The following is a 26,012-nucleotide window of genomic DNA, read 5'->3' as shown; positions in this document are numbered from 1 at the left end:
TCTAGTATACCCTCAATTTCCGCTCTAAAGCACTCTCGACCTACCCACATAGACTACCTACGGGAATAATTGATTTAATTTGTCAATTTCTTCTCGTCATGAATATGCATAAACTGTTTGCCACTGAACGTTTACCAAACCGTGGCCATAATCCATCAGTCAAATAGTGTTTCCTACAGGTGGTTTTGGCGTGTAATGGCGCCCTGCCGCGATTTCTCGACGCCCTGCCCTTTTTGGGAAAAAAAATTGGCGCCCTGCCCTAATTTTGTCGAAATTCCTGACGCCATGCCTTTATCGTCGTAATTAACAACCGGTACTGAAAGACATATTTTATGAATACCGCTCGAGTTATTTCCCTTTAAAACAAAAGCTCACTAGGTCGCCATTTTGTAATCGATTTCGTAATCAGCTGATTAGTAAACTGCAATAGATTGAATAGTGAATACAGATACTAATCACGGGTCCTGATTGTATCCCCCAAGTCCCAGAAACATCGTTTTGCCTAGAAGATTAATGATAAAACATCGATGTGATGCTTAGATAATTTTTTTTTACAGCTGATAGATTTCTAATTTACATAATTTACATTGTTTGCATGGTTGAACAAGCCAATGAACGGCGATCATGAGACATTTGTCAAATTGAAAAGTAAAAATTCTTTGCAAACTATTTTTTAAATACAAATGCTTGACTGTACCTTAAATAAAATGAATAAAAATCCAAACTAAATTATTAAAAGCAGAATAATCCAGAAAATAAATGAATTCCTTGATCAAATGTTTTCTTTTGTTTACAAACATGTCACATGATCATTTTAGGCGGGAAAAATACTTACAAACAATGTCGTAATATCTGTTCCAGTTGAAACACTATTACTTGATAGTCTCATGGACAAGAAGGAGGAGGGATTCCGCTTGTTGTTTTGTCAGATTCCTGTATCCCGCTTAGCGTTGTAATAATAACACTTGTACTTTAACTTGTTCTGCCTGTCCTCGTTTCCCGTATGCCGTCGTATGAAATAAGTAAAATCACAAAAATTCTGAAATCAGAGGAAAATCAATTCGGAAAGTCCATACTCATATGGCAAAATCAAATAACAAAACACATAAAAAACGAATGGACAAGAACTGTCATATTCCTGACTTGGTACAGGCATTTTCAAATGTAGAAAATGGTAGATTAAACCTGGTTTTATAGCGCTAACCCTCTCATTTGATTACAGTCTCAAACCACGCACCATAATTTGACTTTCACTTAGACAAAGAATCGACTAATCCCGCATCACGCTTAGGCCACATTAATTCCGACATATTTGTTCCATTGGAAATACTGTTACAAAATATTTCTTTCACTTGGAACTTTTATGATAAAGGCCCTTTTTATTTCATGACACTCGTTTACATAAGTTATTTCTTTTACATATAATAAATTATTAGTATACTATGAGGTGTGCTGTCCAATAAAGGGACCAGAGTAACAAACAATTGGTCATATTATGATCATATTATATTATATATTTTTATTATTACAAATTGGCTTCTTCATTTTCTTTAATATTATATCAATCAACTAAATCAAAATCAATCATATTATGTACTTTGTTTAACCTATTTTTAATTTACTTTACATTATGTTTGAAAATTACATTGTAATTATTCTGCTCTTTTTGGCAAATAAAATATTTGTTGTTTGTTTGTTTGTTTGTTCGTATGTATACGTATATATATTGAAATAACACCACCCTGTATTAGTGCAGTTCTTCCTTAACATTTTACCCCCTAAAAAAATGCAACATTAATTTCTAATTAGCATTTATATTTATATATATCTACTAAGTTTTAGTGTGCTGTTATTAAGAATGCATAAGCCTTTTTTTTGTTTTTTGATGCTTTAATTGTTGTTTTGTTATTTTTGTAACTTCAAGAAATTTCACAGTTATCGTTCTTGAAATCTGTTAACAAGGTAAAATCATTTTCTTAAGTGGGGTCATTTTCGAGGACTATATATTTAAGCTTTCAGCTTTCATTTATTTAAGGACACTTCACCAGTTTACAATAAATTCATTCACAGGAACTTTATTTACCAAATCGATTTTAAATTTTATAAAAATCCACAGGCCAACACCAATTAATCATAGGAAACATCGGGTACATTAAAGATCATTATTTAAAGTACCTGTATGTGTGTGTAATATAGTGAATTTTATAGTGGACACACCGAGTGCCGGACCATTGTAAAGGTAAGATTTCTGTTTTTGATTTAAAGCATGCTTTCTAGTTTTATTTTATCTTGGTAAGCATGCAGTTATTACAACTATTTCTTATCTAATCAGTAAAAAAGGGGGTGCGCTGACTGACTGAAAAAGGGGGAGGCGGCACTCCAGTCATGCTTCAGTGATTCCCTATATAATCAACATAATTTTCACCATTGTGGCATCTTATGCTACATTTATATAAAGTAGAATCCAAATAAATACTAATATTTATTATACAACTCAAACGATCGAACTACATTTACAGAATGAATAATTTATAATGAACCCGTGTGTGGTCGAAATCATAGATACATAGAAACTGTCACAGTATCAAATATCAGCGGATGTAACTGTTGATATTAATGGAACTACACCAACGAGAGAGCGATCCAGCCCCCACCCCCTGAATTCGCCTATGCTAACCGATGACCACATTAGTGTACACATACTTGAACAGTCGAAGGGCAGATCTAGTCATTTTCAGGAACCCAGGATAAAAGGGGGTCCAACCGGCCATTAAATGCATTGATCGTCTAAAAACGGGGGGTTCAAACCCCCGGAACCCTCCCCTGGATCCGCTACTGAAGTCTGTTTGACTTTCGAGTGATGGGTGACTTTGGTTCGTCTTGGGAAAATATACGAAAGAAAGTACCTTTACCCACAGAGTATGGTATTGGATTGGTAGGGGTGGAGAGTTCTTCATTTTTGTTTTGTTTTCTTTTTTGTTTTTCCATACATGTATATTATTTGCTCATTCTAATATGACGTGCTTTTTTCGCTTAGTGAATAAACCCATGCTCTTAATCCAATAAAAATTGTTTGCACATGCGTATATTGACTATTGCAGAATAATGAATATCATCAAATTGGCATGCATTTAATATATTACGGAATTTTAAACACTTCCAAACTCTTAAATCATGTAAATGTTGTAACTAATTCATTTATTATAACTGGAATGTGTTGCAGTTCGAAATTGACATTTTTTACCTAGATACGACAACCGTTCATGCTGGCTGTTCAAAACTCTTCCAGTCTGAAATAGTTATCAAAGATACCAGGATTATTATTTAGTACGCTAAACGCGTCTACATAAGACTCATCAGTGACGCTCAAATCAAAATATCTATAGAGCCATACAAGTACAAAGTTGAAGAGCATTGAGGATCCAAAGTTCCAAAAAAATGTGCCAAATACGGCTAAGGTTTACTAAGTTTCTATTTAGTTTTTTTTTCGATGGTACCAATTCAATATTTGACACTATAATGTATGGGGAAACTTTGGATTCAGAATATTTGTTCATTCTAATCATCTTTTTGAATCAAATTGTGAAAAATCCATGCCCCCCCTTTTTTTTTTAAATCAAATGGTCGTTCCCTAACTGCTAGAAAAGTTGTCCGAAAATTTGAGTTCGGTTCTACGTAATCAACATTTAAATGACATATAGTTTACAAGTGTGAACAAATCTTATGTACAGGTAACTTAACAACCAGACTCAAGCTGGGAGCCACTTTTATCGGCCAATCAAGAAAGCAGCCACTTTTTTCCAGCAGCCAATTTTGACGATATGTCTAAAAACCAAAAAAATGCATAAGACTCAAACGTTCCAAAAATCGCTAAATCTTAGTTAAATATAATTCAACAGCGGAATTCGACAATTTCGCGGCTTGTACGGAATTAAAAAGCATTTCATTACGTTTTAAATATGTATGTGAAGTGAGCTGCTAGTTTGTTATTTGATATTCGATATCCATCAAAGATTTAATTTAATATATTATATATAAAACTAAAACTAAAGCCGGCCACTCTAAAAACATTCAGAAATATAAATAGAAATATCCATGGAAAGCCAAAAAAAGAATAAATATCTAGTGAAAACCTACAGGAGACTGCCCAGATGACAGTGAGACCCCTGGTGTTTCCAGGGGGTGTTTCAATATCCCAAAATGCAACGATATTATAAACTCTGTAAAATATAAAATTGTGTGTACACATAAACGTGACTAAAAGGATCTTGGGTTATGGGTATTGAAAAATACGTAAATGGGAAAGTTTGAACCTCTGTGGTGGCCAGACGGGCCTGGATCCCAGAAAAATATTTAAGTGGGGAATAGCTTGGGTCAATACCTTTAAAATGAGCTAGGTCCGGTTCGGAACTTTGCCGTAGGGATATACCGAAGAGTACCGAATGTGTGATTGATATGAAAAATATGTAAATGGGCAACTTTGAACTTCTGTGGTGGCCAGACGGGCCCGGATCCCAGAAAAATATTTAAGTGGGGAATAGCTTTGGTCAATACCTTTAAAATGAGCTAGGTCCGGCTCGGAACTTTGCCGTAGGGATATACCGAAGAGTACCGAATGTGTGATTGATATGAAAAATATGTAAATGGGCAACTCTGAACTTCTGTGGTGGCCAGACGGGCCCGGATCCCAGAAAAAGATTTAAGTGGGGAATAGCTTGGGTCAATACCTTTAAAATGAGCTAGGTCAGGTTCGGAACTTTGCCGTAGGGATATACCGAAGAGTACCGAATGTGTGATTGCTATGAAAAATATGTAAATGGGCAACTTTGAACCTCTGTGGTGGCCAGACGGGCACGGATCCGAGAAAAATATTTAAGTTGGGAATAGCTTGGGTCAATATCTTTAAAATGAGCTAGGTCCGGTTCGGAACTTTGCCGTAGGGATATACCGAAGAGTACCGAATGTGTGATTGATATGAAAAATATGTAAATGGGCAACTCTGAACTTCTGTGGTGGCCAGACGGGCCCGGATCCCAGAAAAATATTTAAGTGGGGAATAGCTTGGGTCAATACCTTTAAATTGAGCTAGGTCCGGTTCGGAACTTTGCCGTAGGGATATACCGAAGAGTACCGAATGTGTGATTGATATGAAAAATATGTAAATGGGCAACTCTGAACTTCTGTGGTGGCCAGACGGGCCCGGATCCCAGAAAAAGATTTAAGTGGGGAATAGCTTGGGTCAATACCTTTAAAATGAGCTAGGTCAGGTTCGGAACTTTGCCGTAGGGATATACCGAAGAGTACCGAATGTGTGATTGCTATGAAAAATATGTAAATGGGCAACTTTGAACCTCTGTGGTGGCCAGACGGGCACGGATCCGAGAAAAATATTTAAGTTGGGAATAGCTTGGGTCAATATCTTTAAAATGAGCTAGGTCCGGTTCGGAACTTTGCCGTAGGGATATACCGAAGAGTACCGAATGTGTGATTGATATGAAAAATATGTAAATGGGCAACTCTGAACTTCTGTGGTGGCCAGACGGGCCCGGATCCCAGAAAAATATTTAAGTGGGGAATAGCTTGGGTCAATACCTTTAAATTGAGCTAGGTCCGGTTCGGAACTTTGCCGTAGGGATATACCGAAGAGTACCGAATGTGTGATTGATATGAAAAATATGTAAATGGGCAACTCTGAACTTCTGTGGTGGCCAGACGGGCCCGGATCCCAGAAAAAGATTTAAGTGGGGAATAGCTTGGGTCAATACCTTTAAAATGAGCTAGGTCAGGTTCGGAACTTTGCCGTAGGGATATACCGAAGAGTACCGAATGTGTGATTGCTATGAAAAATATGTAAATGGGCAACTTTGAACCTCTGTGGTGGCCAGACGGGCACGGATCCGAGAAAAATATTTAAGTTGGGAATAGCTTGGGTCAATATCTTTAAAATGAGCTAGGTCCGGTTCGGAACTTTGCCGTAGGGATATACCGAAGAGTACCGAATGTGTGATTGATATGAAAAATATGTAAATGGGCAACTCTGAACTTCTGTGGTGGCCAGACGGGCCCGGATCCCAGAAAAAGATTTAAGTGGGGAATAGCTTGGGTCAATACCTTTAAAATGAGCTAGGTCAGGTTCGGAACTTTGCCGTAGGGATATACCGAAGAGTACCGAATGTGTGATTGCTATGAAAAATATGTAAATGGGCAACTTTGAACCTCTGTGGTGGCCAGACGGGCACGGATCCGAAAAAAATATTTAAGTGGGGAATAGCTTGGGTCAATATCTTTAAAATGAGCTAGGTCCGGTTCGGAACTTTGCCGTAGGGATATACCGAAGAGTACCGAATGTGTGATTGATATGAAAAATACGTAAATGGGAAACTTTGAACCTCTGTGGTGGCCAGACGGGCCCGGATCCCAGAAAAATATTTAAGTGGGGAATAGCTTGGGTCAATACCTTTAAAATGAGCTAGGTCAGGTTCGGAACTTTGCCGTAGGGATATACCGAAGAGTACCGAATGTGTGATTGCTATGAAAAATATGTAAATGGGCAACTTTGAACCTCTGTGGTGGCCAGACGGGCACGGATCCGAGAAAAATATTTGAGTGGGGAATAGCTTGGGTCAATATCTTTAAAATGAGCTAGGTCCGGTTCGGAACTTTGCCGTAGGGATATACCGAAGAGTACCAAATGTGTGATTGATATGAAAAATACGTAAATGGGAAACTTTGAACCTCTGTGGTGGCCAGACGGGCCCGGATCTCAGAAAAATATTTAAGTGGGGAATAGCTTGGGTCAATACCTTTAAATTGAGCTAGGTCCGGTTCGGAACTTTGCCGTAGGGATATACCGAAGAGTACCGAATGTGTGATTGATATGAAAAATATGTAAATGGGCAACTTTGAACTTCTGTGGTGGCCAGACGGACCCGGATCCCAGAAAAATATTTAAGTGGGGAATAGCCTGGGTCAATACCTTTGAAATGAGCTAGGTCCGGTTTCGAACTTTGCCGTAGGTATATGCCGCAAAGTACCGACTGTGTGGATCAATTTAAAAGTACGTTAAAACACAACTTTGAATCCTTTCGATGGTCGATATGCCCTAATCCCAAAAAAATATTTAAGCAAGGAGTAGTCCAGATCAATTCCAATGAAATGAGCTAGGTCTGGTTCGGAACATTGCCGTAGAAATATGCCGAGAAGTACCGAATGTGTTGTTAATCTGGGAAGTTTGCTGAGATGCTACTTTAAACTTCAGGGTTAATATTCAACGTTACATTCTGACTGCTGTTAATTTACACTAAGTTCTGTAAGTTTATTGCATCAATAATAGATATTAAAAAATACCTAAATTGACAAAATCCCGAGAAAAACTGATGTCATACCTAGCTGATAAAAAAGTCATATTTTCCTATAACCCTTTCAAGACAATTTACAATTGATTTCTTTTTTTTGTAAAGAATATATAAGTGTATGTTGAGTTACAGAAATAAACACAATTTTTAAGAAAAATGATGCATTAGATTGGGTATGACAGCGAGTACTTTCCAGACTGTTTGAATAGGCACAATCATTTAAAAAAATACAATTCGGAACATTTCGATATTTGCTGGAATATGTATAAGAAGAACTTTTCAAAAACCACCTTGAGTTGGGTAGACTAGTCACATTTTGCATGAAAATAATATAAAGAAAACAAATATTTTCCGGAGAAGGTATTCACCAGAAAATTATTCCCAACGTCTCATAAGGGCTAGTGATGGCCTACAGGTTATAAGTTTACTATTTAAAACGGGTACCCGCTTGGCAAAGTATTTTGTGTTAAAAGGATAAAGTAGAAAACCAAAGGAAGTACTGGTAAAGCTTATTGGAGTCATAACGCATCATGTGTGAACCCGTACAGAAGTTTTTCATAAAAATGAATTTATACTACAAGCAAAAAAAAACGTGGTATACCTTATACATCTAAATTAAGGAAATACGACTTCAAAAAGACATAGAAAAGACATCTGTTATTAACGTGAAAGATGGTAGAAAATTACTACAGTGACCATTAAACCGTTTTTAGGCAAGTCAAAGTGCTTTGCATACATTTGATTAGTAAAATGTCAGAAGCACAAAAGTGAAGAAGGCATCGAAGGTACAGCAGATGCTTCCAGTAGAGTTGGCAAAACCCAACCCCGCAACAGATGAAAGTTGTTCCATTTTTTAGGTCAACTGAAGCTATTTTTACTGAATCAACCAACTAAGACACTTAATTAACGTTAAAAGTTATGAAAGTATAGCATATTGCATGCGTGATTGAAGGGGGTGACCGTTAAGACATATATTGTAGAATTACACCTTCATATGGATAAATTGTACCCCTGAAGGGTAAATCTTACATTCGCCTTTCAGTAAAACTAGCACAAAAGAATGCCATTATTAACGTGAGCTGTGTTATCAAAAGTACACATAAAGAGGTGAATTAGAAAAGTACACATAAAGTACACAAAAAATAAAAAAAAACAACGTGAAAATGAGTTGAACCAGAAGGGTTTAGTTTCCCCCTTGTGTTTGAAACACATTGACCAATTTTAAAGGCTAAATACTAGAACTAGCTTTTCCATTAACGTGTTTGGGTATGATGGTGTTGAAATAAACAACAACGAGAAAAAAAATTGAAGAACCCAAGAAAAATTTCAAAGATAATCGGAAAGGACAGAACCAACGCAGACATGTAACTAAACAACAATACTGCTAGATAAAAAAAATTGTCACATTTGTTCAGAGCCCAAGTGTTATCTACAATGTTAAAGTTTTTTTGTCGAAAGTGTAAAAAGCACTGTTTGAGAGAAGACAATTTAGACGAAAATTCATAGTATTGGGATTAGAGGGCTGGAGTGAACATCAAGATACCTGAAGAAGATACCTTTATAAGATATACAACTGTAAACGTAAAATGCGATTTCCTTGTGTAAATTATGCTGACGTTTAATGTTACTTATAACATATAGACACATGCCAACCTGACAAGTCAAAAGCTTACAGGAATGCTTACCAACAAAATACACCTTCATGTTTTTTACTACCGCGTTAGGTATGATTTTGGAAAATACAAAGAAACAAAAGTGTACCCAGGAGGTGACATGGTTATATATATGTGCAATTGGATGATATATTTGAAAACTAGTGTCATTTGTTTAAAAGCTTACAGGCCTTGACGTATTTCATTATTACACGTCATCAGGGATAGCTTACGATTCGGCGTTAAATATAAGCAAAGTTAGATCACAATTGTTACACGACCCAGACATGTTACTTCTGTTTGAATAAGCAGCACGAGAGGGGACTGTGCTCAAATAAGCCATTGACATTGGGTGGCCAACATCAAATACATGAGTGAATGCGACCCTCCACAACCTTCCCAATGATTTTTTTTGAATACTTAAATAGTAGTACTAACTTTGAGTATGTGTTGGTCATGTCAGAACCGTAGCCAACAAGGGTTTTGAATTGGTGGACGACTTTGAAGTCATTGACATGTGGAAAGAGGAGGATGAGGTTGGGTACATAACTGAAGGGGATTTGGTTACTCAGTCGACCTTTACGATAAGCTTAACGATTTATCGTTTTTACATGAAAACAGAAATGAACAAGTTTCATAAGTTGGTATACCGTATTCAAATCCGACAAAGGTGTAAAGGATGTTCTTTATAATAGAAATTTGAAACAGAGTTCTTCCAATGGGTTGGTATTAACAAAAGTGTATCATGTGTTAAAATTTAAACAATCATGTAGGCTTGAAATTTGCATTTACCTGAATATTAACCTTATAACCATAACTACCACTCGCACCGTGTCTGAAAAAACCCCATTTTTTTCAAACTGATGAACAAAGTTTGGAAATACCATGGTAAACATACTTAAACGGATGAATATAAAGTAAGTGACTACCGGAAAAAAAATCGTACACATGAAGAAAACTGAACTCAAATTTGACAAGCATGTGTATTTAGGAGCATGCATATTAGACATTTCAAAGATTTTAATGTACGACATTCATTATGAAACCTTCGGAGACAAAGAGTTCGACTATTGTTTACCGACACTAATAATTTAGTCTATTAAATTCAAACTGACGGCTTTCTAAAGATATGGTATCTCAAATTCAAAACAAGTTTGACACACTTAACTATTGTACGGACAACCGATCGTTGAATTCCAACGTCAGCAAATAGTGATTGGCGTGTTTGAAGATACATTTGATGGTCAACTGATTGCTGAGTTTGTATGGCTTCGTGCAAGATGTTTTAATATCGAATTAAAGATGGTTAAAACACAAGTAAAGCTTTAGGAAAAACCAAACAGGTCAATCGACAGATTATTCCGTGTAACGATTACCAGACGTGTTGTATGACCTATCAAAGTTGTCATAGAAAAATGAACGTCATTCGCAGTTACCTTTAAAACGTGGTGACTTAAGAAACTAACACACAAGATGACATACGTTACATTTTAAAAGATGGAATCAGAACAATGGCACATGGACATTTTCAACTTGAAAACGAAAACGAATACCTTAGAGACGTGTGGTGATAGAAGTAACAATGTCTGGATTAATCAAACCTCTAAAATATTGTTATATAAGGAACAACAACATTTATCATATGTTAAAATAATATGAATGATATTGAAAGATGATTGCAATTTTGCACCCGTTTGGAGGCTCGAAAACTTAAAATAAGTGTTACGTGTACACAAAATTCTACTTCCAAACAAGCCACCCTCAACGGGAAATTGGAAAGAACAGTTAAAACTTTTCATATTTGATAAGTTTGTTAATGCGGGTTACCCTACGTTCCAAACCTTTTAATCCTACCGTTAGGGGACATGTAACCCAATGGACGACAACTAGCAAATAAAGTTGAGAATGAAAATGGGGAATGTGTCAAAGAGACAACAATTCACACTGTGTGAAGACTATAAAACTTCCTTCCCTCCCTACGTAATAGTAAATTTCTTGAAATCAAGATCTGCTACAACACATGGCAGACACATTTGGATTCTATGGAAATTGAGAAATATATTACAATCCCAGTGTAACCCATTGGAGATGGCTATAAAACGAATAGAGAAAGATTTTATAACAACCATTAAAGAACTTGAGAAAAAGGTAGATGACTTTAAGACCACTCTGCAACAAAAACTTCAGGTACATAAGATTAAAAACTTGACACATAAAAACATTGATGCACTTTTGGAACGTCCATTGTCAATGGAAGTTTAAGAGCAAAACAAGGAAGATCTAGAGAGTCTGATGATGTGTGATTTATTGAAACATGCGGGTGTGAGATCAAAAACCGTAGGTGGTTCTTCACCTGGTAAAGATATAACCCAGATGTTTAAGCCTTCACCATATTGCTCGCATAGGGAAAGTAGCCTGTATGATCTTGTGCAAATTGCCCAAGACTATACTTGCTGCTAAAAGGTTGTTACTGCAAATCTGATTGTTATATACAAGAATTAAAGGACTTAGGGTACATTTTCCATTGAAGAAAGATCTATTTCAAACCACCCTTGGTTCGTTTTTCTGAAGTTAAGGTTCATAAAAGGACCCTTTTACGTAGACTTCATTAAAATCCATGGTACGATACGTTTGAGTTTGAGTGTTCTATACGTGGGACAAAGTTAAGACTTCCTTGGCCCACCTAGGGATGTATTCCTTTTTAAACACGCTTTTCTTTAAAGTATTTCAAACTGTATCGACTACTTTAAATTTACCCTGTTTCAATGGAAAAAGATTACCATAAAAGTTACGTACACTTTGTGTTCGGGTTCAGTTTAACTAGCATTAAAAGAAGTCATCTTAATGGATCTATGTTTGGAGGTGTTGTATTGATGAACGAGAATATTCAACACATCGATGTTAGTACGCGTAGAATAAGCCAAAAGTATTTAAAAAAGAAAGTTTTCATTGTTCTCATCCAACATTGTTTTTTTTCGTCATTCTCGGTAGAGTACAGTTCAATGTTGTGTTTCTGACGAAACTCTTCTGCCTCTTTGCTGCAAAATTCAGCACCTTTATCTGTTCATAGCTTTGAAACAACCCATGATGGTGTGATGAACGCTTGCAATGCATCTTTGACCGTGACACATTTCTTGTTATGAGGGACCAATGTTTCCCCTAGAAATACTGTCCTTACCAACATAACATTAAGTACTTCACGGGATATCACTACGGAAAATTTTCTATCAAGACCCATCCCATTATCAAGGTATTGACCCGGTCTATTACCTGCTTAAATATTTTTTTTGGGATCCGTGCCTGTCTTGCCACCAAGGAGGTTTACAGTTGTCCATATTCAGCGTATTTTGCATTATCGTTTTAATGAATGGGTGTTTTTATAACGGCCTTGTTATATGTCAAAGGTCTGTATAAATGGTCGAGGATGTCTATAATGAAACGAGGCACAATTACCACACATTCGGTACTCCTCGGCATATCTCTACGGCAAAGTTCCGAACTGGACCTAGCTCATTTCAAAGGTATCGACCCAGGCTTAACGCCACTTAAATATTTTTTTGGGATCCGGGCCCGTCTGGCCACCACAGAGGTTCAAAGTTGCCCATTTACGTATTTTTCATATCAACTACACATTCGGTACTCTTCGGCATATCCCTACGGCAAAGTTCCGATTGGGACCTAGCTCATTTTAGAGGTATTAACCCAAGCTATTCCCCACTAAGTTATTTTTCTGGGATCCGGGCCCGTCTGGCCACCACAGAGGTTCAAAGTTGCCCATTTACGTATTTTTCATATCAACTACACATTCGGTACTCTTCGGCATATCCCTACGGCAAAGTTCCGATTGGGACCTAGCTCATTTTAGAGGTATTAACCCAAGCTATTCCCCACTTAGATATTTTTCTGGGATCCGGGCCCGTCTGGCCACCACAGAGGTTCAAAGTTGCCCATTTACGTATTTTTCATATCAACTACACATTCGGTACTCTTCGGCATATCCCTACGGCAAAGTTCCGAACCGGACCTAGCTCATTTTAGAGGTATTAACCCAAGCTATTCCCCACTTAAATATTTTTCTGGGATCCGGGCCCGTCTGGCCACCACAGAGGTTCAAAGTTGCCCATTTACGTATTTTTCATATCAACTACACATTCGGTACTCTTCGGCATATCCCTACGGCAAAGTTCCGAACCGGACCTAGCTCATTTTAGAGGTATTAACCCAAGCTATTGCCAACTTAAATATTTTTCTGGGATCCGGGCCCGTCCGGCCACCACAGAGGTTCAAAGTTGCCCATTTACGTATTTTGCATATCAACTACACATTCGGTACTCTTCGGCATATACCTACGGCAAAGTTCCGAACCGGACCTAGCTCATTTTAAAGATATTAATCCAAGCTATTCCCCACTTAAATATTTTTCTGGGATCCGGGCCCGTCTGGCCACCACAGAGGTTCAAAGTTGCCCATTTACGTATGTTCAATACCCATAATCCAAGATCCCTTTAGTCACGTTAATCTCTACACCCAATTTTATATACTACTAGAACACACCCGTGATATCGCGGGTCCGTGACTGAATTAAAGTATATTACTCTGCGAAAGCCTTATTTTAGTATAAGTATTGTCATCTGATAAAGTCATGCCGATTATAAGATACACAGTTTTCTCTGTTTGAACCCGTCGAACTGGAACTTATCAATTATTGGTAATATTAATTATTTGGAAAACAAAAGGTCCTGGAATGGAGTATTTTTTAATCAACAGCATTGTCCTATATTAGTTATAAATAAAGTTGAATTCTTTGATTCGCTGTTTTACGTCATGCCCGCTAACAAATTGAAAACTGTACCTATACGCCTTATTTTTAGTCCAGATTTTTAGTATTCGTATTGTTATCTTAGAAAGTCTTACTGATTAAAATACTACAATAGGTAACAATTTGACAATTTAGTAGTTTCAACCCTGTGATTATGACCCGTGTATATAGCATATTAATCCTGAATATACCGTTTGTTGGTGCGCCTGTCGGAGGCGGAACGTACAGATAAGGTAATAGGTAACAGGTGAATATACTATTGGTATCGGTATCGGTATCGGACTCGACCCGGAACTTCTTAATTATTGGCAATATTAATTACGTGGAAAACAAAAGGGCCTGGAGTGGTGTAATTTTTAATCTACACCTTTGTACTATATTAGTTATATATAAAGTTGAATTCTTTGATTCGTCGTTTTTACGTGATGACGGCTGACAAATTGGACCTCGTAATTTTAGTATTATAGATAGAGTCTATAATATCGTTACATTTGGAGTATTGAAACACCAGGGGTCTAGCTGTCATCTGAGCGGTCTCCCGTAGGTTTTTACAATATGTTTATTCTTTTTTTGGCTTTCCATAGATATTTCTTTTTATATTTTGAAATGTTTTTAGAGTGGCCGGCTTTAATTGTAGTTTTATATGTTATATATTAAATTAAATCTTTGTTGAATCTTTGGTGTCGTTTTATTGATAAAAATCTTTATTACATAAAGACAAATATGCAACTTATATAAGGGTTTATATTCGAGGACAACGAGAATTTACGACAGCTTGAAGGGGTCATAAAACTATTTGGGCATAATGTTTCACTCCTGTTAACTATGAAATCATACTTTTTAATAATTTTGAACTAAAATTTGATATTGAACCGACTTTTTGCAACCGGTTGTATATTGAATATCGAAAATCAAATAACAAACCGGCAGCTTACTTCACATACATATTTAAAACGTAATGAAATGCTTTTAAAATCAGTACAAGCCGCGAAATTGTCGAATTCCGCTGTTCAACTATATTAAACTAAGATTTAGCGATTTTTGGAACGTTTGAGTCTCGTGCAGTTTTTTGGTTTTTAGACATATCGTCAAAATTGGCTGCTGGAAAAAAGTGGCTGCTACCTTGATTGGCCGATAAAAGTGGCTGCCAGCTTGAGTCTGGTAACTTAACAAGGTGTATAGATGTGAACAAATTTAATGTGAAACTAGTGTGCATTACATTAAACCCTATACAAGCTACGACTCGTCTTATACGGTTAAATTTATACTTGAAAACTATAACTTGTACAAATCTTCAACATACTTGCCAAGTTCAAGAACACGCACCAACCTCGTCCCTTATTGCATTGCATTATCTGCGATTCCAGATTGTTTTTGTCTGTTTATATACCTATTTTAAAAATACGTCATATCATTTTTTCAGAGTGAATGTACATCATGTCATTGATACTGTTCGTCATCTGTTCTTTCGTCACAGTTGTCTTTTCCAACAACAATCAAATAAATACCGTAATGGTCGAAACTCCATCCGGACTAATCAAAGGTATTCAGAACATATTTTCAGAGAATGGAGTTCAAGTTAACGAGTTTCGCGGAATAAGGTATGGAAAGGCTCCTATTGGTCCTTTGCGTTTTCGGAAACCGACACCGGTTGAAAAATGGACAGATACGTTTGATGCTACTAAATTTGGTGCTGCTTGTGCGCAGTTGCAATTGGATTTTTTACCGGGATATAAAAAACTTGACATGTCTGAAGATTGCCTTTTCCTGAATGTTTATGTTCCAAAAGTATTGAATCCATATAGAAAATTATCTGTTATGGTTTGGATCCATGGTGGTGGACTCTCAATGGGGCATGCTCATGATTATGATGGTGGACGTATTGCAACAGAAGGTGATGTTATAGTAGTGACTATTAACTACAGATTAGGAATTTTTGGGTTTTTCGCATTAAATCATCCAGCTGCGAGGGGAAATTATGGTGTTTGGGATCAGAAACTTGCTTTACAATGGGTACATGATAATATCGCTGCGTTTGGTGGTGACCCTGAATCGGTTACAATTTTTGGAGAGTCTGCAGGCGGATGGAGTGTGAATGTACAAGCAATGATACCTTCAAACAAAGGACTGTTCCAGAGAGCTATATCTCAAAGTGGTGCGTTTGACTTTGGAAGGACATTTACGTTGAAGCCGAAAATGCTGAGAAAATATGCCGAGGACTATGCAAACAAAACAGGATGTTCATTAGACGACTTATATAAATTTACACATTGCTTAAGGGAAGTTTCAGTTGATGAGCTTATAGATATGACAAACCCAATGAAGACAAATCCAGTTGACAGAATACCACTGGAAACAACCAGTTCGGGGGTTGTTGATGGCGAACTTTTTACTGACAATCCGTTTAGACAGTTAAGCGACAAAACCTCAGATGTAGCAAAGTTTTTCAAATCTATTGATTTCATGGCTGGAACAACATCTAATGAAGGATCTTTGCTGTACATGGTTGCCCCACCGACTTTTCAAGATCATTTTGGATTTAATATGACCGAGGGAATACCATCTAAAGTTGCATGTGTTGGCATCATAGCACCATTTGTAGAATTGTATTTAAACAATAATCCTGCATTAAAAAAAAAATTATGTGATTTTTACACAGTCGATGGTTCTGTTGCCGAACAAGGATTGAGGGTGTCAGAATTCTTTGGAGATTTATTAATAACATATCCCGTTGTAAGAATGTTGGAACATCATTCGTCATTAGGGGGTGAAACGTGGCAGTACAGATTTTCCAAGACATCTCCATCTCCCATTGGTGGACCTCCGCCATCTTGGTTCAAAGGGTCAGGTCATGCTGACGAGCTCATATTCATGTTTTCCAGCAATCCTTTTACAAGCCCTGATGCTTCTCTATCGGAAGATGAAAAAGAGCTATCGAAGCATATGATCAACTATTGGACTTCATTTGCGAAATCTAGGCAAGTTTACTATTTTTAGTATTAACAATTCGATATATTTTCATTCACTTGACAACTAATTGTTGACAAAGTATTTTCGAAACTCATTTGAAATGTCGGTTAGGCAGGGTTCACCTGACCTTGTCTAAGTTGACCTGATTTTTTTTATAGTCCAGTTAACAACGTTGAGCTTTTCAATGCCTTGTTCACACTAACATTGAATTCGAATCAAATACACGAATCGAATTCGCTTATCGAGTTCACACACTGTTATTTTTTTGAGTCGAATTGATTCAAATCGGCTAAATCGCATTATCAGATTCGCATTAGAAATGCGTTCTTGTTAATATCAATTTGATTTTAAAGTTAAATTCATTTGGACAGTAAAGCAAATTTGACGCGCATTGCAATTCGAATTAGAATTTACGTTTGGAAATAGGTCAATTATATTCCTGAATTATATATGGCCTGTAACTTATAAGATGTACATGTCTGTCTAAGATGTACATGTCTGTCTAAGATGTACATGTCTGTCTAATGTTCATTGGTCGACGTCAACTTCCGTGTTAAAGAAGTTATAGGCCCATTTGCTTGGCCGCAGTATACTAGTATATGTATTTCTTCATCAAATTGGGGATCAGAATATTTTTTAAGAAAAACCCATATCTCCTTTTAAATGGTCATTGCAGTAAAAGAAGATTGATTTCTAGGATATGTCCTTTTATAGGGTATATCATACCATGACCTCATTTTAAATGGGTCATTGGACATCAGTGATTTGAAATAAAGTTTTGCTTCTAAGAATTAATGTATTTCAGGAATCCCAATGAAGGAGGAGAGCCAGTGAAATGGAAGCAATTCACACTTAAAGACAGAGATTATGTGAACCTTGATGTCCCCATCAGCGCGGATACCTTTATGGCATCAGATAGTGTGCAATTCTGGACAGAGCTGTATGAGAGTTATGAATTTGAGGCGTCTGGTGGACTAAATGAACACGACGAATTATAATATTATACTTATATAAATGATCAATCCAATTAAAATATTCATCTCTGATTACGTAATGCTACATATGATATATTTTTTTTAGGTATAACGTAATCAGAGATCAATATTTTAATTAAAAAACACAACCGAACAAAATCACACAAAGCACAATTTCAAATAAGAAAAATAACAGATATCATAACAGATTAATAAAAGATAGAAAACAAATGACAAATATTTATTTTACAACATAAATCACACAAAGCACAATTCAATAGAACATACACTTATTAAGAAGGGATATAGTTACCATACTGTTGTCAGGTCATTAAAGATTGCATATTTTGGCGTTAATATTGATCACTTATAGGGTCTTTGCATCGGAACTAAACACAATTATTAAAAAAAAACAGTTGTTGGCATGACACGGGTTATGTTCTTCTCATATATGTTATGATGGTATGATACTAAACCCCTAACGGAAAGGATTGTGCCTGATATTCACATGATGAAATCATAATCTTTCAATCAGTTTAATTGAAGTCTGGAGCTGGCATGTCAGTTAATTGCTAGTAGTCTGATGTTGATTATGTATTACATGTATTGTCATTTTATTTATTTTGTTGTTTATATCTTCTGACATCAGACTCGTTATGCGTTTACTTTTCTACATTGGGTAGAGGAATAGGGGGAGGGTTGAGATCTCATAAACATGTGTTAACCCCGCCGCATTTTTGCGCCTGTCACAAGTCAGGAGCCTCTGGCCTTTGATAGTCTTGTATTATTTTATTTTTAATTTCTTGTGTACAATTTGGAAATAAGTATGGCGTTCATTATCACTGAACTAGCATATATTTATTAAAGGGTCAGCTGAAGGACGCCTCCGGGTGCGGGAATTTCACGCTACATTGAAGACCTGTTGGTGACTTTCTGCTGTTGTTTTTTCTATGGTCGGGTTGTTGTCTCTTTGACACATTCCCCATTTCCATTCTCAATTTTATTATTCAAATCTCCGAATTGTATACGACATTAAATCACAAATTCTCGCTTGAATTGTTTTACATTGTCTTATCGGGGCCTTTTATAGCTGACTAAATGCGGTACGGGCTTTGCTCATTGCTGAAGGCCGTACGGTGACTTATAATTGTTAATGTTTGTGTCATTTTGGTCTTTTGTGGATAGTTGTCTCATTGACAATCATACCACATCTACTTTTTTTTTATATATATAAACCAGTTACACAGAAAATTTTTGAATATTTATGCGATTAACATTTATTATTATTGTCGCCTTTGATTTTTCCGTATATCTTGTTCATCCGTTTTATCCGGTACGCTTCCGTTAGGTGTCCGTTTTATTCGTTACTCGTCCGTTGGATGTACGTTCGACATCCATTCTGTCCGGAACGTGTCCGTTTCTCGTACGTTGCATATCCGTTGTGTGTCCGTTATGCATCCGTTACACGTGACTGTCGTTCGTTTTATTTGGTCAGTACATCAACGGACTCCCAACGGATAACAATTTTGTCAACGGACAACTTTTATTTTCATCCGTTAGGCGTCCGTTCGTGCTACCCGGTAAGGTGTGACCGAGGCTTTATACACAATGCAAGAATTCCTCACGATTTGGCAACTTTTTAAGTAATATATTATAGTATCAAGAACTGTCTTTCAAAAATGAGTGCAATATATCATATTATTGAACCTACAACATTCACAATTCATCACGGTGTCCTTCGTCTGCACTCGCTGATTCAAGATTGGACGCTGGTAGTTGGTTTGACCAGAGTTCCAATATTTCAGGTTTGTAGTTATTTTTTTGTGTTATCTCATCGTCTAAATCCAGATAGTTTTTGTTTTCCATATCGAATGGTTTCCATGGAACTGACCCATCACCAGCATACGGCACGCTGAAATGACATGAAATAAAGAAAGTGACCGGACAGTTTATGGATGTGAATGAAAAAATAGAACTGTTACTTGATGATCTTGGCTAGTTATAGAAAATGTTGTGTTGCTTTTAACTTTTCGTAAAGCTTTCTCTCTCGGAAACTTGATAGTAATTTACTAAATATCACAATCAAATATTGACTATAAGAGGCAAGCAGAAAGTACTTTAAAAGCAGGGTCATTGCTATGAGAGAAAAAAAACATGGCTGATTTTACCCAGGAATTGATTTCTATGTCCATTTCATTTAAATTTGTAACGACTACCCGACGCCTGGTCACACTGTAATAGAAAATATCTTTAAACAAAACAAACAGACAATATACACATTGGGGACGAATAGTTAAAGGATCTAAATTATAAAAATGACTTGCCTACAGTTAATGGTAAGAATTGCGCTTACTAAGAATGTTAATGCGCACGGATTTTTTTATTACTAGTACTCTACAACAAATGTATATACGATTTATAAAATATGACTGTCGTGGCATATTATTTTGTAAAATACAGCATTGCTAATATTAATATACTAACCCAGTCTTAGCAAAAGATGTCCAATAACTTATAATTTTCTTTCCAAATTCTTCATCTCTATCATTCATTATCTCTTTTTCATCCAGTGACATAAACTGAGATACATTAAAAAGGTAAATCACTTCATCACCATGACCGACACCTTTGAACCATGACGGAGGCGGCCCGCCGAAGGGTTTTGGACTTAATTTTGATACCACATATTGGTATGTATTACCTCCAGAGTGATGTTCTAACATTTTCATGATAGGATAGTAAAATGTAATGTCAGCCCAGGAATCGGTTGCTTTTAAAGATTGATCTGCGATAGACTCTGCGGAGTAATATCTACACAGTATGTCCTTGACGTTTGAGTTGTTAGCATACCACAATTCAACAAAGGGTGACAGTATTCCGTTACAAACTGCTTTATATGGAATACCTTCAGTAACATTAAATTTATAGTGTTCTTGGAAGCTTGGTGGTATCATCATATATAGTAAGGATCCTTCGTTAGAGACAGCACCCGCCATGAAATCTAGAGAACGGAAAAACTTGGACACATCTGATGATTTGTCTTCCAGACTTTTAATAGGATGTTCGAGAAACAATTCATAATCTACGACCGGCATACCAGTGGATTCAAACATGAGCTTGTCCGCTGATGTTGAGGCAAAAGGTTCGGTCAATTTAAGGATTTCATCAGCTGTTTTCTGTCGTAAACAATCAACGAATATTTGCTTTTCATCGAATGGACAAGAAGATTTTTCAGCTATTTCTGCTGCAAATTTTTCAATAGAGGAGTTTGTCACAACAACAGTTCTAGATACAACACCACTCTGTGAAATAACTCGCTGAAAAAGTCCTTTATTTGAAGGTATAAGTGATTGGAATGATGCACTATATCCCCCAGCGGATTCACCAAACACTGTAACAGACTCGGGATTACCTCCAAATGATGCAATATTATCATGAACCCATTGAAGTGCCATCTTTTGATCCCACAAACCATAGTTACCTCTTGCCGAAGAATCACCCACAGCAAAAAAGCCAAATCCTCCAAGTCTATAGTTTATTGTTACAACAATCACATTACCTTCCATTGCAAGTTTTCCGCCATCGTAGAGGTGTCCATGACCGACCATAAATCCGCCACCGTGTATCCATACCATTACTGACAAACGTTCGTGTAAATTTCTTGGAACGTAGACATTCAATACCAAACAATCTTCAGACATGTCTGGTTTACTTATTTCAGGCATAAAATCGATACCCGGCTGCATACAGATTGCTCCGAATTTCGTTCCGTCATGAAATTCTTTTCGTTTTTCAAGTGGTTCTGTATTTTTGAATCTCAACGAACCAATCGGTGGTTTGGCGAAGGGTATGCCCCTGAATTCATATAAAGGTTCTCCTGTTTTGTGATAGTTCAATTTTAGTCCTTTGATTGGTCCAGACGGTGTTTTTATACTCGTTGTGTCAGCACTAATTAGAACAACTAGAAAAGCAAAATTCAACCACTCGAACGTTGATTTCATTATGGTATTAGTTGAACGTCCTGTAAAGAAAAATATTGATTTAAAAATGATGCAAAACCGAAAATATTAAGTTAAATATGTATGAAGCTGTATTGGGCAAATGATTCAATACGATTTCAAATACAAGTATGTGAGATAACGAGAGTTCAAATAATTTGACTGCTTGAATATCCAACACATTTTTTTTTATTTGTAACCGCCTTAAAGCCCCAGTCCCACTGCAACGTTTTATTCTGTTTTAAAATGCTACGTTTCGACTACGTTTTGAATAAAAATGTCCCGATCTTTTGAAAGCTAGGGTTTACTAGGTTTGTGCTAGGTTCTTATCACGTTTTGCTACGTACTAGTACGTGTAGACCCACGTTTCCACCACGCATTGATACGTTTCGATACGTAGTAAGCACATTTTGTTACATTCCGCTATGCTTTGATGCGTATTTACTAAGTTTCTATTTTGTTTCTATTTTCGCTACGTTTGTTTTCAAAACAGGCAGGTCCCGTTTTGAAGAGAGGATCACCACGTTTCGATACGCTTCGTTACGTATATTCCCGTTTCGCTACGCTTTCAAAACGTAGTAAGACGTAGCTCTTGAAACGTGACAGTGTGACTGCTTTACGAGGACGATTACATTAAGTAGTTATATTTATCTTGTATGATTATGTTTAATACTTTTTACAAATAGGAGAGCAGTTTCTATCTTTAAGCCTTTTCCAACAATTTTGTGCAGTCTATTTGATTTTGTGGCATCATTTACCCACTAACCACTACTAAGCCCATGCTAACAAGAGAGTGGAGGAGTCACATACATGATTAAATCCGCCAAAATTGGGAATGACAACAACCCGAGCAGAAAATAACAGTAGGCCACCAATGTACCTGATACAATAATACCATAAATGTCTCTGTGGTTTTCTCGTCTAGTTTGGGATTTGCCCATTGACCTATGTATCCCTACATACATGTCATTAGGTCTCTAGTGAATTCACGTTTCGTTGGCAATCTTCTTTTTATATTGATGTTTTTTTTTGTTTTTTTTTAAAGTTTTTGGAAAAATGAAGACAATTTTTTTTTAAATCTGCTTTAATGTATTCATAAGTTGTGTGCTAAGTATGTAACTAAATGGACGTGTAAGTGTAAGTGGTATTTAAATAAATTTAACAAATACGACTAGACACTTGTCTGCAATACTACAATATAAACAACAGAAAATCTTGTTTGCAACAGGACGCAAACACGCACCGGAAGAATTTGATTTGATATGAAAAAAAAATATATATATATTAAAATGTGTCCTATTTATGCCAATCACTAAAGAAAGTGAATTAGAGAAAATGAGTTATCTTTTATCAGCCAGTATAGTTTAATTCTGTCAAAATAAACTTTTTCATACTATTAAATCCTCCAAAAGCCTGAATTGCCGATCAATCTAACTGCTAATGAAAGATCCCATCAGTGAGCTACTACTTAATATTTTTTAAATATTATTATGCTGTGCGTATTAATCCTACAATGATATTCTTAGCTACTGGCGGGTTTGTCATAAATATCTACTTATTATACATAACTTATTTATTTATATCAATAGATGTGCGCAGTTATAATGGCTACACTCATATTCACTAAAGTAATTTTCTTCTTTTTATGATATTAGATTGCACAGGCGCTTGTCTCAGATCCCCCTATATAACATTAATAGTAAGGGTATATTGCCGGAAAAAAACAGAGACAAGAACCTGTGTAAGAAAGAAAAATATAAAAATAGCACTCATTACTGTAAAAATAAATTATGTATGAAAAGCAGACGTGTATGTTCCTATTATATACATAGTTTTTAAACTCGTTTGTTAATATTGAAATTCAAATATATTTTCAGAATTATTCGTGTTTGATCAAAATTGTGTTAAAACATTATCACTATAATGTACTTGACTTGCAAGCAGTATTTACCTTGACTATGTCGTTTAGTGGGTCAGATGAAGTGTAGGGTACTGGCAAAATGGCTGTGTCGCTATCCTTAAAGATGCCAATATGGGATAGCGATCGCAACTTACAGTCAACCGTCATCTGACCTACTAAACGAGTCCATTTAGTTGATATTAAAAATATTTGCATGCATGGAGAAACAAACTAACCTTGTGTATTTCGTTAAAGATGTGCAAAATAACAGAAAACAGGATATACTACAGTGTACAATCGATTTTATTTTTGTTTATTATTTATTATACACAGAGTTCTGAAAACTGAACCCTACGCAATCAAAATCGACTTATATAGCCATTAAGTTATATCTTTATTTAAAGTCAGTTATAATAATCGGCCAAAAAATGTGTCACACAATGATAGTATTATATATTAATGATTTAATCATATTTTATACATACAGTTCAAATGAAGTCGGAATTATATATTACTGTATATAATACGATTGGAATGAAGAAAAATGTATTCCGAACAAAGGATCACCAAACATCATAGCAATGGACATGACAATAATATAAAAAAAAATAAAGATTTAGGCAAATAAATGATATACAATTTAAAATAAAAAAACAAAAAACAACCACAATTTTGTGTGCATTCGGTTTATTCATTGAATGCCAATATCCTTTGATCTTCCAAATTTCTTGATAGAGTGATCTAAATACAGCACATAAGTAATATAGGGCACTTTATGGATGAGAAATATAAAATTTCACATATATTATATACAACTCGTCTAAACATCAACCCAACAATGTTAGATCTGTAAATATATATATATATATATATATTTATTTCAAAAGTCACAAAATCATAAAGGAAATTCGTATTCTAAAATGTTTGTGTAATTCTTTTAAATTGGGTATATGTAACAAAGAGAATAACAATCATAGAAGTAAAGAGTAAATAAACTTCGAAGAAAATTCAAAAAGCCAAAATCAAAAGCACAAACTCATCAAAGGAATGGATGACAACTGTCATATTCCTGACTTGATACATGCATTTTCCTATGTAGAACATGGTGGATTAAACCTGGTTTTATAGCTAGTTAAACGTCTCACTTGTATGACAGTCGTATAATACAATGCCATTATATTGACAACGTTGTGTGAACATATACATTTTAATCAACATTGATCTATGTTCATGGTAACATACTCCACGTTAGAGTTATCTATCTTTTATCAGTCAATATTTTAAATATTATAAAGTTTAAACACCTTGGAAAAAGTAAATCCTTTAAAAAAGCTGGTTTTGATGAAACTATATAGATATAAGGAGATGTGGTATGAGTGTCAATGGGAAAAATCTTCATCCAAGTCATAATGTGCAAAAGTGAACCATTACAGGTCATAGTCCGGTCTATATATATCTGCTACTACATACTTCAACACCTAGATTTGAAACTGTTCTTTTTTCTGTTTTCTGTGGATGATTAATATAGTACCATTGGTCAGTTTTTAAAATTTTATCCATACGTATTACATACTAAATACGAAACATAGTATTATATAAATATAAGGATACAAGAATAATTAAGGTATATGGTCGGAGGACACTGGCGGATCTAGAAATTGTGGGGGCCACTGACTGCCTAAGAGGGGGCCCACTCCAGTCACGCTTCAGTGATTCCCTATATAAACTAGCAATTTTTTTCCCAAAAAGGGGGGCCCCGCCCCCTCCCTATATCCGCCTCTTGAGGACACAGTTATCGTCCTAATATAGTCCCTAGTGTGGACAGAGTATAACTATAGCATTTTTTCATACACTTTCCATATTTATTTCTTTATATTATATGCATGAAATAATAAATAAGGGGATGCAATTAGATGTTAAAAAATATTCGGTACTGAATCTTTATGTTCAGTAGTGATTTTGTTTAGTTAAAAAAAAGTTTAAAAAAGTGTGTTTGAAGCTGTCAAAATGAATTTCAAACCCCCTCAACATAGAGGTCATCGAAATATAATTTTCATTTTAAATTACTTCCCTTGAAAATGAACTTTTATTACAACAGGCGTCATTTGAGTTGAAAATCCTGGGAAAACTTGAACGTTTCTTTGTCCTTTCGAATATTTGGAAAGATATTAATTCTAAATCAGTTAGTGTTTACTGCAAAAATGACCAAAACAAAATCCTCAGAAAAAGGTTGAAATTTTGAAAGGATTCAATGTTCAGATACCTATTCTGATATCTTGTATATTTGATCTTAATAAAATAGTCTTCCGCAGTCATGGATCAGAACATTATGGAAAGTAATGCA

The 26,012-nt window shown here is 35.9% G+C and overlaps 2 protein-coding genes across 3 annotated transcripts; one reads left to right on the top strand and one right to left on the bottom strand.

Moving 5' to 3' along the window:
- Positions 1-1,975: 1,975 nt before the first annotated feature.
- On the top strand, positions 1,976-18,118 carry LOC134698861 (fatty acyl-CoA hydrolase precursor, medium chain-like). The gene is made up of 3 exons (XM_063560537.1): positions 1,976-2,239; positions 15,250-16,804; positions 17,602-18,118. The coding sequence occupies exons 2-3, from the start codon at positions 15,255-15,257 to the stop codon at positions 17,792-17,794; spliced, it is 1,743 nt and encodes a 580-aa protein (XP_063416607.1). The 5' UTR covers positions 1,976-2,239; positions 15,250-15,254; the 3' UTR covers positions 17,795-18,118.
- Positions 18,119-19,001: 883 nt separating this feature from the next.
- On the bottom strand, positions 19,002-23,970 carry LOC134698860 (acylcarnitine hydrolase-like). 2 transcript variants are annotated; one of them, XM_063560536.1, is made up of 3 exons: positions 23,905-23,970; positions 20,255-21,791; positions 19,002-19,682 (listed from the first exon to the last, which is right to left on the bottom strand). In XM_063560536.1, exons 2-3 carry the CDS (start codon positions 21,769-21,771, stop codon positions 19,487-19,489), a joined length of 1,713 nt encoding a protein of 570 aa, XP_063416606.1. In that variant the 5' UTR covers positions 21,772-21,791; positions 23,905-23,970; the 3' UTR covers positions 19,002-19,486. The 2 variants fall into 2 exon arrangements, with proteins under 2 accessions (XP_063416606.1, XP_063416605.1); XM_063560535.1 differs by lacking the exon at positions 23,905-23,970 and adding an exon at positions 23,720-23,845.
- Positions 23,971-26,012: the final 2,042 nt, after the last annotated feature.

This window comes from Mytilus trossulus, unplaced genomic scaffold, assembly GCF_036588685.1.
Source record: "Mytilus trossulus isolate FHL-02 unplaced genomic scaffold, PNRI_Mtr1.1.1.hap1 h1tg000024l__unscaffolded, whole genome shotgun sequence".
Classification (NCBI taxonomy): domain Eukaryota; kingdom Metazoa; phylum Mollusca; class Bivalvia; order Mytilida; family Mytilidae; genus Mytilus; species Mytilus trossulus.
This window is presented reverse-complemented; position numbering and strand designations above follow the sequence as displayed.